Below are 18,801 nucleotides of genomic sequence, written 5' to 3' on the forward strand. Positions count from 1 at the left end.
ACATAAACCATGGTAACCGAAGAATGAACACTTTCAATATGATATAATTAAACATTATGGGAAAGAATGAATTAGGGTTCTTTGTGACATTTGGCTAAACATGCTAGCAAGCAAAAATACACAAATGAAGGTCACATTTGCAATTATTATAAAAGTGTCTACATTTTAATTAGGTAGCTGATAAATGTCATTGAGCCTTAACCACTGACCAACTGTCATTTTTTAAAAGGAGGAGAAAAATGTCACCTAAAAAGCCAGAATTTTTTGCATTGTCATGAAATTAAAAGTTGTAACCACAATAAAGTGTGTTCAGCACTAAGCTGTTAAATGGGCTTAGGGACAATCTCTAACAAAATTTAAGAAATAAATACTTTGACAGCATGTGAGGTGTCACTAGTAATACAAATTTTCAAGCATTGTTTTTTTTAAAAAATTGTGTCTTTATTGTAAAACCACATAGAACCATATTAGCCTTGAAAGTCGCTTCTCAGAGAGTACAAGTGAATTTTCTCTTACTTTGCCTGCAGATTTGACTTAAATTCATTCCTTATTAATTTGGATTAAACATTCACTGACTTTCTCCCTCCAGTGACAAACTAATCTTCTTAACCTTACACAGTATTGTACCTGACCTAAGAATAAAATAAATTAATCCCATCTTAGATTTTTTTTTGGAATTTTAAATATTATTTACTTGAAATTATTTGTCCTTATCCCCTAAAAGAAAAATGAAATGTGTCAGCTAACATGAATCCCCCACTAAATTTACTTATAAAAGTGCCATGAAAGAAAGTAAATATGTAAATACTGTGTACGTGAGTGAGTGTGTGTGTGTATTGTCTTTAGGGTTAATCTGACTGGTATTTCTAAATCCAAAATTTTTAACTTCTTTTTTTTTTTTTTTTTTTTTTTTTTTTTTGAGACGGAGTCTCGTTCTGATGCCCAGGCTGGAATGCAGTGGCTGGATCTCAGCTCACTGCAAGCTCCGCCTCCTGGGTTCACGCCATTCTCCTGCCTCAGCCTCCCGAGTAGCTGGGACTACAGGCGCCCGCCACCTCGCCCGGCTAGTTTTTTGTATTTTTTAGTAGAGACGGGGTTTCACCGTGTTAGCCAGGATGGTCTCGATCTCCTGACCTCGTGATCCGCCCTCCTCGGCCTCCCAAAGTGCTGGGATTACAGGCTTGAGCCACCGCGCCCGGCCAATTTTTAACTTCTAATAAGAAAATTCAAAAGACAAAATAGATCGGGCACAGTGGCTCACGCCGGTAATCCCAGCACCCTGGGAGGCTGAGGTGGGCAGATCATGAGGTGAGGAGTTCAAGACCAGCTTGGCCAACATGGTGAAACCCTGTATCCACTGAAAATATAGAAGTTAGTCAGATGTGGTGACGGGCACCTGTATTCCCAGCTCTTCAGGAGGCTGAGGCAGGAGAATCCCTTGAACCTGGGAGGTGGAGGTGGCAGTGAGCCAAGATTGCACTATTGCATTACAACCTGGGTGACAGAGCAAGACTCTTCCTCCCACCCCCCCCCCAAAAAAAGACAAAATAGATATGTTAGATACATAAATACATAAATCATAAAGAAAATGATCAATTCTGCAAGATAACAATGTAAATCTTCTCTTCATAGTATGCTATTATCATATTGAAACCAAAACAGTACAGTAAATTAGATCTTTAATCATCAATGTATAAAGTGCTTTTAAGAATCAAGAAAAAGGAATTAGAACTCAATAGGATAAAAGAAAATATTTGATATATAATTTAGTGATGAAATATGTATATATGGAAAAACTGTCTAATCAAAGTGCAAATCGAATGGTGAAATATGATTTCCACTATAATATTTGGAGAAAGTAAAAAAAGATAATAGATCTTAGCCATCCTCTAATTAAACAGTATGCAAAATAACATAAATGGTAAAGAAAATATTGCTCTTTTATGATGCTAACAGGAGTCTAAATATTAAGTCAGAAATTCTAGAAAACAATTTTGTCAGTAGCTATTTTCATTTCAGAAATTCTGCTTCTGTGATATTCCTAGGAAATTACAGTAATAGTCACAAAGATTTATGTACAGGGATATTCCTGTGTCATTATATATCACAGATAAATTCATCTGTAGGTATATGGTTGAAGAAGTTTTAACAAAACACATAATTGAAATATATAACTAATTAAATGCTTCTGAAGGACATTTGTAACAGAATTAAATAATTACAATATAACATATATATATATATATATATGTTTAAGATGGAATCTCACTCTGTTGCCCAGGCTGGAGTGCAGTGACCTGATCTTGGTGCAGTGCAACCGCCACCTCCCAGTTCAAGTGATTCTCCTGTCTCAGCCTCCCAATAGCTGGTATTACAGGTGTGTACTACCATGACCAGCCACAATATAATATTAAATAAAAATTAGTAAATTATGTGTATAAACTGATTTCAGTTTTCTTCCAACAAAACAAAATATCTGCCTGTGTCTCTGTTGGCATATCTCTCCATCAATCAAATGAAGATAAATCCAAGTTTGTTTTTGCAGAGTATTCTATTTCTGGATATCAAGATCAGACGTGATTTTGTTCTGTAGTGAGCGTATATTTGTTTATCATGAGGATATTTAAAACTAGAATTCAGAGGACTCTTCAGATACCACCGTTTTGGATCTGAACCCTATAACTTATTCCCTAAGGGAAAGAATTAAGAGTAGGGACCTTCTGTGACCCTGAAGGCAACACCAAAAGAAATAAATGGTAACTGATTCTCGTACTGATTTAGAAGGGTAGTGTATTGTTTTGAATTGAATTGATTTGTAAAACTTTTGAATTGAAAAGTAATGGAGTTTGTGATGCATACATAACTGAGCCAAGAAACAGCAATTCCACAGCTGGAAGTTGCTTTCTGACTTTAGGGTTTTGTTAAATATTGTGCAAATATTTCAGATGAGGCAAATGTGTGGGCACTGATGGTGAGAGTGACATATTAAATCAGGATGCAATATTTTAGCCCACTTGATGTCTTTGTTTCAATTTAAGTCACTGGACTAAATTTTCAGTTGAGGCTAGAAAATTACAACTACAGCAGGTGAGTGAATTTAAATGGATTTTTATAGGTATTTAATCTGTTAAATGAAAATTCATCTAACTTACCTAAAAATGTCACTGGGAAATTTTCTTTTGACATCTTTTCTTTGAAGAAATTGCTGTTAGTTGCACAGTTTCCCATTTCCTGTTGTGTGTGCCTCAGTTACCCATAATTCCTAGGGTCAAAGCTGTAGGTCTGCTTTTGAAGGAAAATTGTAGAAAAAAATCACTTTGGGACTTCAATAACTAACTCACCTTGCAGGGATTCCTAGGCAACTTTTTCATGTGCTTGGTAGGAAAATAAAAACCATAAACATATTTCCAATATCCATATTCCCATTTGTGAGAAAAGACCAAAGCTCAATTCAAATTTCACCTCTACTGCCAAACACTTTTTCTTGGTATCAGCCACTTCTTACTAGATGCTCCAACATGAGTTAGCTTGAACAGTAATCCTATTATGCACCTATTCCTCTCTCTCTTTTAAGATTGTGTCTTGTGACTTGAGCATCACAATGAGCCTGTGATCGCTGGAAAGACAGTGACAGACAGCTAAAGATGATAAGCATAGGGTTTTCTTTAATGGCAAAATATAAAGAAGTTTATTTGCTCAGAGCAGCTACACAAGCAGGAGCCAGTCTACCCACACAAGTAGGAAGACACAACTTCTTTTGTCCCTACCATTTTGCTTACAAAGACACACATCTGCCCCAGATAATACCCATGTGGAGTGAGGATTCCACCAGGCCATAGAAAAATTTTTATTTCCTCGATGGGGGAGAAAGGTGTCAGACCCTGTTAATGGTATATGATTCTGTCAAGTGTAAAAATGAATTCACTTAAAGTCCCAATTTGAAAACAACTAAGCCTTTTTGCTAAAACCAATTGTGACTATAGTTTTATCTGAGTGACTCTGTTGCTGAGATTTGTTGAAATTCAGTAATTATGAAGTGATCTCCTTGAGGTTTATATTTTTTCTCTTAGTTTACAAGAACTCTTTGAAGGCAAGTATTGTATGTTTTATTATACATTTTTTATTTCCATAGTTACCTTTTAATGTGGTATACGTAATAATCTTTTCACATGTCAAATAAATTTTAAATCCTATATTGCATTGTTTGTGTCTACGTCCAAAAATGTTATAATTATTTTTGGCCGTATAGGATTCCATTGTATAATTAGCCATGTTGAATTCCATTCCTAAATCCAGAAGTGAATGAGTACACTCACCTTTTGTAGACTCTGTGTTCTACACTGCACCATAGGAAACAGTGAACATGATACTGAACATAATGAAACACACGTTTATTTTTAATATAACTGCATATATAGAAGCACAGCTTGCCCACAGAATTGTTTCTAAGATTGGGAGGAAATACATGTTGTCTGATTATTTTCTAATTGCTAAGCAATGTTAGCTTTTTTGATTTATTATCAAATACTGTCTGATCTATCTTAAACACACAGAGAATAGGAAAGTAAAAGCTAATATAATCATTACACTTAAAACTTGACTGAAATCTTTAATTATCCAAAACAAGAGGGAATTCTTTACTCACTAAATTAATTTGGTTATATTTCTCAACTAGCTCCTGCCCGTGCTAATTTCCTCAGTGATTCGTATTCATATTGTGAGGGAAATATTAATTTAATGCAATCATACAATTTATGCTCTTGGTGATTTAAAGAGATAGCATCATAATACTATAGATTATTAGAAACTTTTAACCATGAAAAAATACAAAACAAGAAAACTGTTAGAATCTCCTTTTTGGCAATAAAAGTCTGTAATACCCAGTTTAATGTGTAACAATGTTCACGTTCTGTCGGTGAATAGAACTAAGCATTTACTGTTTAGAAAAGAAGATAAAGTTACCCAAATCTTACATAATTATGTCTTCACATATGTATAGGATACCTGAAAAACAGCTGTGGAAATAATTTCAAATCATGCTTCTTTTCCCCTGTAAATATGTCTTTTTTTTCAGTCTTATGCAAGGAACACCAGGAAGGCAGTGCTGTTAAATTTTTTTCTTATATCTTAGAACTATGAAAGATTAAATGCCTGACTCTGGTGCTTTAAAAATTGTGAATTTCATCCTTTGCATATGCTTTTTGCTCTTGCAGCTACAACACTGTAAACTTTACACATAATACATTTCTTGCAGAAAGTGCTGAGTTGAGACATAGAGCACATCTGATTCCGGCTATTTCAAACTCTCGTATGCCATAGATGCAGACAACCAAATTGAAATGATGCACATTATTTATAAATTATTAACCATTTCTAAATATGCTCCACACGACTGGCTTTGCTGAGGTGTTTCATCCATCCTTGCAAGCTTCATAAAACAGTGGCAGGCCAAAATTGCACAGTTAACATTAATTCTCATCAAAGAGAGGACAGCCTTAGCAATTACTTTGAAAAAGGTCAGGTATCAAATTTCTTTATGCTGACTTTAATGCCAAATGGAGTCACACTGCAGGTTTGGATATTGTATGTCTTTGGTTTTTTCTGTATACTGTGTCATCAATACATAGTGTCACTCTTGGCTGTCTGACTTATAAGTCGATGATTGAATATTAATATTCTCAAGAATATTATGTATGCTCTCAAGAGCATCACACATCATTTGGTACTATAATTTATATTTTTTTACAATGGCTTAAATTAACATTTAAAATCAGACTTCGGAGGGGGGAGGAGGGAGGGATTGCATTGGGGAGTTATACATGATATAAACGTCATGCACATGTACCCTAGAACTTAAAGTATAATAAAAAAAAAAAAGTGTATGTTTTAAAACATACTAATTGAAAGAGTGGAGGCTGGGAGAAGTAGAAAGTACAGAAGTTAAATGGGGCAAATCAGTAACTGTTAAAAGTTGTCAGGTATTTCAAATTTGACTAAAATGGTCAGTAAATACAAGATACTTGCTTCTAAAAAAAAAAAAAAAAAGTAGAGAATACCTGATTTATACGAATATCTGTCATTTCATGAGTTTTGGGTGTTGCTTACTCTTCTCTATCTGTAAAACTTAACAGCATTGTGTGGGAGTTGATAGAAAAGATTCAGATACAGAGTCCAATAGTGATACAGTTTTATCAATCACTATTTTAGGAGCAGTAAAGTTTCTTGTAAACATACCTCTCATATTTAGGGACAGAAATAGAATTCTGAAGTTTTATTGGTGTCAGAAAATTCAGGAATATTTCGATGATAGCAGGTTATTAAATACTTTAAAATATATTTTTATCATACTGACATTTTATCTTCTTCATAAATATTGCCATAAAGAATTCTAGTTCTACATACTCAAATCTAGTATTTTATTAATATTTTATTTATAATTATATTTATTTTAATATTATAAATATTTTATTTATAATAATATTTTGTTAATAGTATGTACATTGAATGGCAATGTTATGATCTCTGAAATGAACTTTTAGGTAATGGAAAAGAATGCTATTAGTTCCAAGGACTGCAAGTGGTGGCAATGTCATTCTGACTTAATGGACTACAATTTTATTAAATAATACAAGTTCAGTTGTCCCAGGGTCATTATATTAGGAAATATTTAATGAAGGTATTAATATTTACTCCTATCCAACTTCCAGCTGGAATTGCATGGTGTGAGAGCACCAGGTTAATTGAGTTTTATCACAAAATCTCTGGGCCACTTTAGAAATAACTTTAATGCATGCTCCCTAAGGTCTAACCTATAAAAAGTGAGAAAATAGAAAAAGAAATGATTAACATGTAACTTGATTCTGCTGACATCTTCAGCATAGTTATTTATTAAAAGATTGAGCAACTGATGAAACTTTCTCTCTGAAAAGAAAAAGGTATGGGTTTGAGGAGAAAGGGTAAGATGCTAATTATCCATCCTGTATGATAGGAGAATAAATGGACCAGGAAAATGAAGTCGTATTTCCTGGAAACTCACGAGGCCCACCAGAAGTCAATTATCACATATTTAGTTCTTCCTTCCAAACCCTGAACAGGAATATGGAGAAAAGATGGGTACATCTTGTTTTAGCCAGTAGAATCACAAGAATATATATTTGCGAAGTTTTCTGTAGATACATAGAGTCTGTTCATATCCAAAACTTGTCTTTTAGAATTTGTTTGTGGGAATACACCTATTAGGAAAATAAAAAATGTAATCATTTCCTTTCTGTTTTTAACTTTTTCAGTTCCTCAGGGTAAAATGAGTATGACAATTCAGTATTCATATTCTCATTCTGTGACCCAATCAAATCTGGAAAGGGTAAACTCAGTATTCATTTATACCCACAAGAGTGGTACAGGATTATAACTGAACTCTAGATAATAACACAAAATAATATAGAAAATGTATTGAGTTCTTACTATCAGACAGGCATAGTTTTAACTGTTTTCTGTATATTACTTTATTTGATCTTTACAACAACCTTTGAGGAAATTCTTGCTATCTTCAATCTAAAGTCAAGGAAGCTGAATCACAGAGTTATTTCTGTCTTGCTCAAAGGCACAGAGATACTACGACATAAATTCTAGATTTGAATTCATGCCATCCAACTTTGGAAGCTCTATTGCAAACCGATTGACTGACAGAGCTAATCTTACACAAAAATTTCATTCAGTACAATGAGCGGCCAGGATGTAGGAGGAGGATATATGCATCATAACCAAGAGTGGAACTTTTATTCCCAGGAACTGAGCGATGATGGCAGTACCTTAAGAATATGAGATGCTGGCAAGTTTTCGTTCAAAAGCACTCTGCTTTTTTTTTTTTTTTCCTTTATGTTTATTACCTGTATTATAGTTCTTGGTTTTATAAATTTTTAGAATAATTTTGTTTGTTTAATGTTCCTGTACTAAGGTTTTACCAATTGGTAATCCTCTACCAATACTCCCAGATTCTAAATTCCACAAGTCAAGTATCATGTGTGGTTTATTCATGACCATATCACCTGTTCCTAACCCATCATAGACATTCATTAAAGAGTTATTGAAAAAATATGAATGAAGGTTGAAGGAGAAAACATTTAATTATGGAAAAAAGAATGTTAGAAGTTGCTAAAAGAATGTGAGGGGTTATGTGTACAAGGAGTCTGGTCCAGACCCCATCATGGCATCACTCAGCATTTCTATTTCACTGAGCCTTTGAATTCTGAGCCCAGAATTTAGGTCAAACCTACTCTGCTATTTATTTAAGTGACAGCTCTTGGGGTGATGAATAAAAGCAGTTTCTGAATCCTGAATATGATTTACCAAATGGTCTATCTTAGAAGACACCTTTCCATGACAGAAGTGTGAAAATTGTTAGGATCTGAAGCAAAACCACAAAAACAGTAGAGAAGTGTTTTATTTTGTTTTGTTTTACTAAAAGTAGGAGTTTGAAAGAGCACAGAAAAATATTGGGATATCAAAGACAGAAGTGAGTTCAAGCAACTATGACTAAAGATGAAATTCCTCTGGGAGGGAGCTGATGTCTATGAGTAAGATCATTTAAAGGGTACTTTAGGTGGAGAAAAATGTTTCCTAGGGTACACCAACATTGAAGAGACAAAGAAGAACTAGAAAAGGAGATAAAAAGTTTCCAGTGAAGTAAGAATAAAGACGTCAGGTTTTGGTATCTTGGAATTACATAAAGACAACATTCAAAAGAAAAAGAAATAACTGTCTCATACACTCCTAATAGGTTTAATGTAGTGAAAATTTGTCCTTAAACTTAGCAATATCCTGGTAATTTTTATCTTTAAAGAAAAACATTATTGTGGAATGGTATAAGCAAGAAATCTTATAAAAGGTCAAGGGAAAAAGGGGGGGAAATAATTGAATACTTTTACCATATATAGAACTTTTTAAGGAGTCTTGTACTAAAAATTAGGTGAGAGGAATGATAAGGTCATGATAATTTTATTTAAAAGAACTTTTTTTTATAGTTATGAGAACATTCTAACAGGCATACAAAAAAATCGATGCTGAACGAGATACAGAAGGAATCGTCTGGAGAGATGTCCTTGAACAGTCAGGAAGGAATGGAATTAAATATATACAAATACAGGATTGGCCTTTAAGAGATGTACAGACACCATTCATGTGACTCAGCTCATATTAATGAAACAAGGCGGAGTCCATGTGTGTACAGGCAGATGATGGGAGCATGTGAGGGACTGTCTCTTCTGATTGCCTCTATTTTCTTAATACAATAGGAAGTACCATCATCAGGAAGGTCAAAAAGATAGGGGTTTGAGGAGAGAGTGTAAGATGCTAATTGTCCATCCTGTATGATGGGAGAGTAAATGGACCAGGAAAATGAAGTAGTATTTCCTGGAAACTCACAAGGCCCACTGGAAGTCAATGATCACACATTGAGTTCTTTCAGCATGATTTTGTATTCTTCTCTGGCTACAGAGTATGTCGATAGTTGGACTTAAATTAGCAGGCGAGAGAGTTAGCCTGGGAAGAAACAGTCCAGGGTGAGGAGCAGTGTGCCTGAAGGTGCATTGAAGGAATTGAGTAAGTTTATATTATGAACTCTAACCTGGAAATGGAGGGAGATGAGGAAATGAGAGCAGGGTGCAAAACAGTGAAAGAGTATTAAGATCAGTAGATTGTAGGTCTTGAAGTAGTTGAGATGCCAAACAGAAAGATGAAATTATGTATTAGTCCGTTCCCACCCTGCTATAAAGGACTTCCCCAAACTGAGTGATTATAAAGGGGAGGTTTAATTGACTCACAGTTCCATGTGACTGGCTTGGCCTCAGGAAACTTACAGTCATGATGGAAGGCAAATAGGAGGCAGGCACCTTCTTCACAAGGTGGCAGTAGAGAGAATGACTTAAGGTGGATCTTGACAAACGCTTATAAAACCATCAGCTCTCATGAGAACTCACTATCACAAGAACAGCATGGGGGAAACTGCCCTGTGATTCATTTACCTCACTCTGGTTTCTGCCTTCACATCTGGGGATTATGAGGATTACGGAGATTATAATTCAAGATGGGATTTGGGCGGGGACACAAAGCCTAACCATATCAAATAATATAAGATGTATGGAAAAACAGACACTTAAATGTAGGAAGGGGATGCAGCTATTTTCCACCCTCAACAGATTTCTGCATTTGTTAAGTTAACTTAGTCTCACAAAGTTGAGCGTTAGACAAAGTTCTATCAATGAAGCAACATTTTCCCACTTATTTATGCTAATATATTCTCAGAGATGAGAATCCTCAGAACTAAGACTGAGGAGTGGGGAAACTGAGGAGATGTCATACAAAAGGGCTGGGCAGCTAAGAGGGCACCAAGTTGGAAAGTTAAAAATATCCTTGAGAGAGGAAGAGACCCCACAAAAGTGTAAATCAGTTGCACTAAGACCATGAGACTGATGAAAGCCACTTTCTAAGGTCTGAGCTTATATGTCAAATAGAATGGAAATGGTAATGCAAGGGTTCCAGACCACATCCAGATCTTGAAAAGTCCTCTTCATCCCTTATCTCTGAACTCACTTTTACTGAACTCTGTATGCAGTGCCCTGTGTGGAGCCAGCAGGAAGCTGTGATACTGCTGTGTGCACATCCTCTGCAGGACCAGCCTCCCCACACCTAATCCACTTGAAACTGATTTAACAAAAGTGGGTCTCTGTTGAGGATGAAAAGTAATTGAATCCCCTTCCTCTGTTGAAATTCAAGTATTGGCATTTCTGTCTCTTTCACCTTATTATTCCATCTCTTTTTGTCTAGGATCCCAACTCCTTCAAGACTTAAAATTGACTGATCTTAATACCTTTTCAGTTTCTGCTCCTTGCTCCTATTTCCTCAGTTCCCTCCCTCTCCAGATTAGAGTTCATGGTCCATAACTTCATTCACTTCCTTCAGTGAGCCTTCAACCACACTGCCCTTCACCCTCAATTATTTTCACAGACTAACCTCTCTAACCCCCAATTTAAATTCAATTATTAATAGATTATAGCTAGAGAACATTCATCTTCAAAACTATTGACTAGCTCCCTTGTCTGTATTGAAAGACTTTCACTTCCTTTCACTTTGTGACATTCCACTTTTCTACTCTTTTCCTTCCCTTTCCAGATTCGAGTAGCTCCGCTTTTTTTTTTTTTTTTCAAAAAAATGCTGATGTTCATCAAAATTCCATTTTCAACACCCTATTTCTTACTTCACATGCTTTCTTGGCAAGCTAATCTATTCTCAGTTTCAGTAACCATCTATTTGGTTACCATTTCATAATCTCTCTGATGAACCTGCATCTCCCTTAAGTTTGCAGAATCTTAACATCAACATGAATGTCCTGGAGGCACCATAGACTCTCCACCTGTCTAAAACTGATCATGAGCCTTTACCTCAAGTTCATGCCTTTTCCTGCATTCTTTTTTTTTTTTTTTTTGAGACGGAGTCTTGCTCTGTCACCCAGGCTCGAGTGCAGTGGCCAGATCTCAGCTCACTGCAAGCTCCGCCTCCCGGGTTCACGCCATTCTCCTGCCTCAGCCTCCCGAGTAGCTGGAACTACAGGTGTCCGCCACCTCGCCCGGCTAGTTTTTTGTATTTTAGTAGAGACGGGGTTTCACCGTGTTAGCCAGGATGGTCTCAATCTCCTGACCTCGTGATCCGCCCGTCTCGGCCTCCCAAAGTGCTGGGATTACAGGCTTGAGCCACCGTGCCCGGCCCTCCTGCATTCTTATCTATCTTCTAGTGGAGGCAACCTTGCCTGATTTGTCACTTTTCTTTAATGCCTCCAATCTAATAAACCAATAACCTTATTTACTATTCCCATATGTATTACCTCCCTATTTCTGACGTATCTTTGCCTATATTACAGCGTTAGACCCTTGAGTCATCTTTATTCGGTCTTTTTCAAATATGGCACTACACCCAGAGTGATCTCTCTAAAACTTATGTTTTTCTCCTTTCATAAGCCATACCAGTTTAACATGACATGCTAGACATTTCGTCATCAGCACCTTGTTTACTTATTCAGCCTTCCATATCCTCCCACCTCTCTCCCTCATACTCTGTGCTCCTGTTTTAATCCACCAAGCAGGCCATGGTGCCTTTACTTTCTAGGTTTTTACATATTTTCTTCCGTGTCTGGAGTGTCTGTCTTTCCCTACTGAAGACTTGACTGAGCTTGTCACTAATGAACTTTCAGGACTCAGTTTAGATACAATTTCTACTGGAAAGCATTTTCTGTTTTCTGATGACTAAAAGCTGAATGAGAGTTTTCTCTAACCATGCAGGGAGCCCATAGGTTCTTGAATTTCCTTTTATATCACATGATACTAACATTGCATGAATACCACCTTTTTTTCCAACTACATCGTAGCTCCTCGAGGGCTAGGGCAGGATTATTCACTTTTGTTTCCCTAGCATTTGGCACCTACTAAGTTGTTAACACATGTTTGTTGAATGAATGCATGCATGCATGAATGAATGAATCAACTGCCACATTTCTAGTAACAGCTTTGGGTTCACATTAATTGATGAAAAGGGAATCTTTACTGCAACAGATAAAACTGATTACGTAACAAAGGAAGACGTGGAGTAGCGCACTTAGCCAAATTAGCATTTGGCTCATCTCTATATGGAGTGGCACAAGCCCATTTCTGTACCACTTACTATTTGGTTAATATATATATATACACACACACACACATATATATACACATACATACACACACACACACACACACACACACACACATATATATATATATATATGATTTATAGCCACAGTGACGTTCCTGGCCTTTTTAAACCTCATTTTGGCCTTTCTATTTTTCGGGTTTTTCATTGATTATCCTTATCTGGCTTTAAGAACTATAAAACACAGTATCATACTTCACTGTAATTTTTAACACCAGTCTGGGATAATTGCTTTTTTTTTTTTTTTTCCTTTATAAATGGGCAGGGCAGACAGTTAAAACACAAAGCAACAGATTGCCCTGAGAAATGAATAGGTTCAGAGACTACAACTACAAACTACCTTAAAGGAAAACTCATTCACTTTTCATTACCTTACACCTCTAGGTGCCAAAACTTGCATTTAATTCCCCGTTTTAAAGGAGATTTTATGTCTGCCCATAATGTGTGCACATATAGTTTGCCCAAGAGACGTTAGTTCTTTTCAGTTAAAATTGATCCACCTTCGTCAGACTTGTGGTTGACCAGCAAAGACTGAAGGACATGAATCTCTTAACTCCTGATGGGCTTGGCCTATACATATCATGTTCATTTTAAGTGTGGAAAACATCTAAAAATATACTTTCTTGAGTTTCAGAGAAATCATATTTACATTTTCACAGAACAGAAAATGTTAAACTTAATTTGATGCTTAACACCTGAAGTGTTATTTTCAAATCACAGTAAAATGCTTTTTGCATTCTAAAATATCTCTATAAGACAGCATAATTAGTCTAAATAATTTTAATTATGAGAAAGCTTACTGACCGTTATACATTTTTTAAATCAAAAATTTAGTTAGCAATGATTAAATTTAAAGGCCAGATACTCTGAACAAAACTATCTGATTCCTTTTGTTTTTCCTTTTTTTTTTTTGAGATAGCGTCTTGCCCGGTTTCCCAATCTGGAATACAGTGGCGTGATCACGGCTCACTGCAGCCTAAACCTCCTAGGCTCAAGCAATCCTCTCAGCTCAGCTTCCCCAACAGCTGAAGCTACAGGCATGTGCTGCCACATGTGCCTAAGTTTTTGTACTTTTTGTGTAGATGGGGTCTTACTTTATTGCCTTTGATGGTTTTAAACCCCTAGCTCAAGTAATTCTCTCACCATGGCCTCCTTGGCAAGCTTATCTATTCTCAGTTTCAGTAACCATCTATTTGGTTACCATTTCATAATCTCTCTGATGAACCTGCATCTCCCTTAAGTTTGCATAATCTTAACATCAACACGAATGTCCTGGAGGCAATGATTTAGTTAGCAGTGATTAAATTTAAAGGTGGGATTTAAAGGCATGAGATTAACTGCTGGGATTAAAGGCATGAGCCGCTGTGCCTGGCTGCAAACTGCCAGTCTTAAAAGTATTTCCAAGATCAGCGAATTGTCCAGCTTAAATGATACTGGACATAGAAAAAATTTCCAGTTACTTATTTCTCTTCAGAGTTCATCATAATTAATTTGTACTTTTTAAAATTTGACCTATATAGTAAACTTACTGTTTCTTATGGACATAAAGGAAAGTTAGTTCAATCCATTTCAGGCAGGATGCTCAACTTTTCTAACCAAACACCTTGGGAATTAAAATATGGAAATTTCTCAATAAAAAAGAAAATTTCATTGTTTTCCCACTTAATAGTATTAATCGGTATACATTCGATAATAAAACTTAGAAAATGAATTTCAATCCATTTTTTTATGTTCCATAGTGAATTTGAGTACTTTTCAAGTACATGAGATATTACTTAGAGCCTAGTCAAAACACATGTGCTACAGGGAACACATCTCCTACTACATAATAAATTTTAGTGAATGAAGTTCCTGTCTGTATTTGTAGAATATAAGTGAAATGTTGGTTTCCTCACTGCATCTTAATAATAAAGAAAGAACTGATCTATGTGAATGGCTATTGTAATATTAAGGTAAACTTTTAAAAGTTAGTTTACAAATTTTCCTGACAAAGTATTGAGCTTGGGCTTTTGACTGTCTTCCCTGCTTTCCTACTTACCCGTCTCTCTCTCCTTGCATTCTTCCTTCCCTTCCCCCATCATTTTTCCTCTCCTCTCCTCCCCTCCCCTCCCCTCTGTTCCCCCCTCCGTCCCCCCCTCCGTCCCCCCCTCCGTCCCCCCCGTCCCCCATTCCGTCCCCCGTTCCGTCCCCCCCGTCCCCCCTTCCGTCCCCCCTCCTCCCTTCTCCCCTCTCCTCCCTTCTCCCCTCTCCTCCCTTCTCCCCTCTCCTCCCTTCTCCCCTCTCCTCCCTTCTCCCCTCTCCTCCCTTCTCCCCTCTCCTCCTTTCTCCCCTCCCCTGCCCTCCCCCCCGCCCTACCCCTGCCCTCCCCCTCCCCTCTTCCCTCCCCTCCCCTCTTCCCTCCCCTCTTCCCTCCCCTCTTCCCTTCCCCTCTTCCTTCCCCTCTTCCCTCCCCTCTTCCTTCCCCTCTTCCCTCACCTCCCCCTTCCCCTCTTCCTCCCCTCTTCCCTCCCCTCTTCCCTCCCCTCTTCCCTCCCCTCTTCCCCCCCTCTTCCCTCCCCACCCCTCCTCAATATTACAACTAGTAGAATTTTCAGAAAATACTAAAAAATATTAAAGTAACGTTTTTCACACTCACACTGTAATCTGAATTTGCTTGCAGCTCCAAAGGTTTTCAGTAATGTCTTCAAAAGAAACAATTTTCATAAGAATAAAACAGTTTCCTCAAAATTCAGATTTTACTGTATTTTTTCTCTTACAGAATATTCAAAAGCTCTTCCTGGTCTCTCCACTTCACATGCCGCTTTGTTAAGAATTAAGAGGAGTTCATCTTCATCTCTCTTTGGTTCCAAAACCAGACCACGATACAGCAGCCCTCCATTGGGAACACTGAGTGCTTCTTCACCTAGCTGGCGAGGGGCAGCTCAGCATTATTATTCCCCCATCAATCTTTATCATTCCTCAGATGCCTTCAAACAAGATGGTAAGTGTCAAAGAAAAATGGCTCCAGATGGAATAAAGGAGGCAAAGAAGACTGATTTAAGACTGTTGCAGTAGATGTCAAGACTATTCCAATAGGAGAGAGTGATTGAACTCAACTCTGCTAAAAATGAAAACGGGAGAGTTTTTAAAGCTGGAGTGAGCTAGTAGAAAATTGGAGGATGATGGGGAGATACTGGTTAACGTGACTAGGCCATCTGTGTTTATTGATTGGTGCTTACTGAAGTTAGGCTATTACCCTCTCATAGAGATTGGGAGATAGAGACCCTATTTCTTGATGGTTACGTTTCAAATGGAGAGCTCCCAGGCCCTGAGACAGACATTACTGGGTTATAAAAATGACGAGAGCCTGGAAAACTATTTACATCTCAAAGTGGCAGAGAATACATTTGCAGTTGCAGCTTTCTAAAGTAGATGCTCCAAGGAAAGGGAGATTAGAAGACTATAGTCAGGAAGAAACCTGTCTAAAGTTTATCAAGGTGAGAGGAATGCTAAGCTGTGTTGGTTGTAAGTTAGTGTTCTGCTCTAAACATCTTTAAAGGATTTATGTGCATTATTATTTAATTGCACTCTATACCAATTCTAATTTAGGATTAAGACTAAATGCATTCATACACTGAAAGTAAAAATAGACATTTTTGGGAGGGCAATTTGACAGTGAATATCAAAAACATAAAACAGACCTATCCTTCAATCCCGTGATTTTATTTCTGGAAGTGTATTCTGTGGAAGAAAATAATAAACAGAGCACATAATGATATGTATATAGCATATATACTATATGCTTAGCATTACTTAATGGAAAATAAGAAATAATCTATACATCCAACCCTAAGATATCAGTTAAATTAAGGACTGACCTACAGCTATTAGCTTTATAGTTTGAACAACATTTTCTAGATGTTCTCTACCTTTATCGTTTTTGGATCTATCGACAAAATAATGCCTGGCTCATTAATAGCAAGACAAACTGGCACCTGTTATTACTAGTCTCTGTCCAGTCTGTTTTATATAGAAATGAGTTTCAGTTTTCTCAACACATATGTGAAGTAGATACTGTTACTGCCTTCTATAGAAATGAAAACTCTGGGACAGATAAGTATTTTTCACAATGTCACACTGCTAATAGGTATCATAGCCAATTTTTATTCACATCAACAATGATTTTAAGACTAGACACTTTGGCTACATTTCATTCATGACTGATGAAAGAATAGACATTCAAAGATACATTTTGGAGGAACTTAGATACCAGAAAGATTCTGAGAATGTCAATTAGGTGGTGGTGCCAGGTGCAGGCAAACTTATCCTTTGTGATTATACCAATTATTGCCATGTGGAGCATTTTCTCATAGTGTTGGCATCTAAATTATATGTAAGCATTTTGTTAGAATTCCAAAAATGTTTTGTTTTCCAAAACACTTAATGTGAGTTTTTCACTATTACCCTTAAGCCTAATATGAAACGTAATCAGTCAGAGGTGTTTTTGGATTTGTTTTCTTTAGGCATTATTATCTTGTGGAATGGCAGTAAGGTAGAAAATTGAGTGATCAGAACTATGATCTACTTTTATAGTTGGTATAATTTTCACCTAACTAGTGTTCTGCCTCCTTGTTCTCTAGTGTCAAATGGCAGTTAAAGTGGTCACAATGGTAAATTTAAGTAGGAATTCAAATCCATGGAAATAATGAGAACAATAAATATTGGGACATAAAATGGAGCCAGCTGTGAGACCAGTTCAAGGTGTCTACTATTAATGCCTATACACCTACTGTGAACTGGTCCTGTTTTGGGTAATTAGCCAGAAAAGAAAGAAAATCTGGTCAATTACCTATTTCACAGTATTTCAAACATTAAAATGGAATTGTTATTCAGTAAAAGCACAACTCTCTGACATGTTGATTAGGCAGTTTTTTTTCTGGAAAATCCTCATTAAGAGTTTATTTGATATGATGGCGAGTGACCTGAACATGACTTTTACTGTACCTGTGATAATGAGTTTCATCTGTTTCAATAAAGGCAGCTGCAACCCAAACAGAAACAACAAAATGAGAAGAGTACTTCTCTAAAACTGTGCTCCTCAATCTTTATAAATAAAACCTCTGTTAAAATAAGACACGCCTTCAAAGATCGAGGTAGAGCAAGATAATCTCACTTACAAAAAGCTCCCATGTGATGATGCTGCTGCTTGGTCTGTGGATGATACTGAGTCACAAGGCTCTGGGCTGGGAACCAATTTAATATAAGTTAGTCCTCTACTAATTTAGTTCAATCCATATTTAGAGTGTCAGGAAGAATGGATAATCTGAGTATTTTCCAAGTAATCTTGCGTAACTGCTGTTTTCTCTTCTGAGCATTTTATAAATCTTAGCTAGATGCGACTTTGAATTCTTTCTCTTTGACAGGAGTCTGACATATGGCTTTTGTCAGGTAATTCCCTTTAGCCTTAATAGAGAGTAAAGCTGAGGTTGACATGCTCTTGTGAAAAATGAGGAAACTAACAGAGTCTGAATAGAAAATCATCCCACTCCTGTTCAGAGTTAAGCCAAGAAATACCCCAGACAGAGCAAAGATTTTTATGAAAAATATAAAGACTCAGCTTGCAGAGCAATTTGGGGAAGCAGTTCCACTTATGGATATACAACTTGGAGAAACCTTCCCATACAAGTACAAGGAAATAAAATGCATCTTTACTGCAATATATGTCTAATAGTAATGGTTGGAAGCAACTCAGATGTCCATCAAAAGGGGAATAGATATATATATTTTTTAATTTAATGGAGAACTAAAACTGTTAAAGTGAATACAAAGAAAATGGATAGACCTCAAAATAGAGAGTGAACAAGGTGTGTTATGAAGTATTATATATAATATGATATCACTTATGTAAAACAATGGAAAAATATATCCTACTTACGGATACACGTAAGTGGTATAATTTTAAAACATGAACTTGAGATAGCAAGTTGACTACAGTGCTTGCCACTGAGGACAAAGGGAGAATGAGAGCAGGAAATAAGTACCAGGAGAGGGAATATACATTGTCTGACTTAGTGATACTTTATTTCT

The 18,801-nt window shown here is 36.6% G+C and overlaps 1 protein-coding gene across 1 annotated transcript in view; it reads left to right on the plus strand.

Annotated features, from left to right (window-relative positions):
- Positions 1-18,801, plus strand: part of CNTN5 (contactin 5) — a 1,344,835-nt gene that overhangs the window by 783,447 nt on the left and 542,587 nt on the right. Inside the window, exon 4 of the mRNA XM_033204902.1 lies at positions 15,494-15,715. Coding sequence (XP_033060793.1) covers positions 15,494-15,715 — 222 coding nt within the window. The remainder of the gene's footprint in view (positions 1-15,493; positions 15,716-18,801) is intronic.

This window comes from Trachypithecus francoisi, unplaced genomic scaffold (assembly GCF_009764315.1).
Source record: "Trachypithecus francoisi isolate TF-2019V2 unplaced genomic scaffold, Tfra_2.0 Lachesis_group8, whole genome shotgun sequence".
Classification (NCBI taxonomy): Eukaryota; Metazoa; Chordata; class Mammalia; order Primates; family Cercopithecidae; genus Trachypithecus; species Trachypithecus francoisi.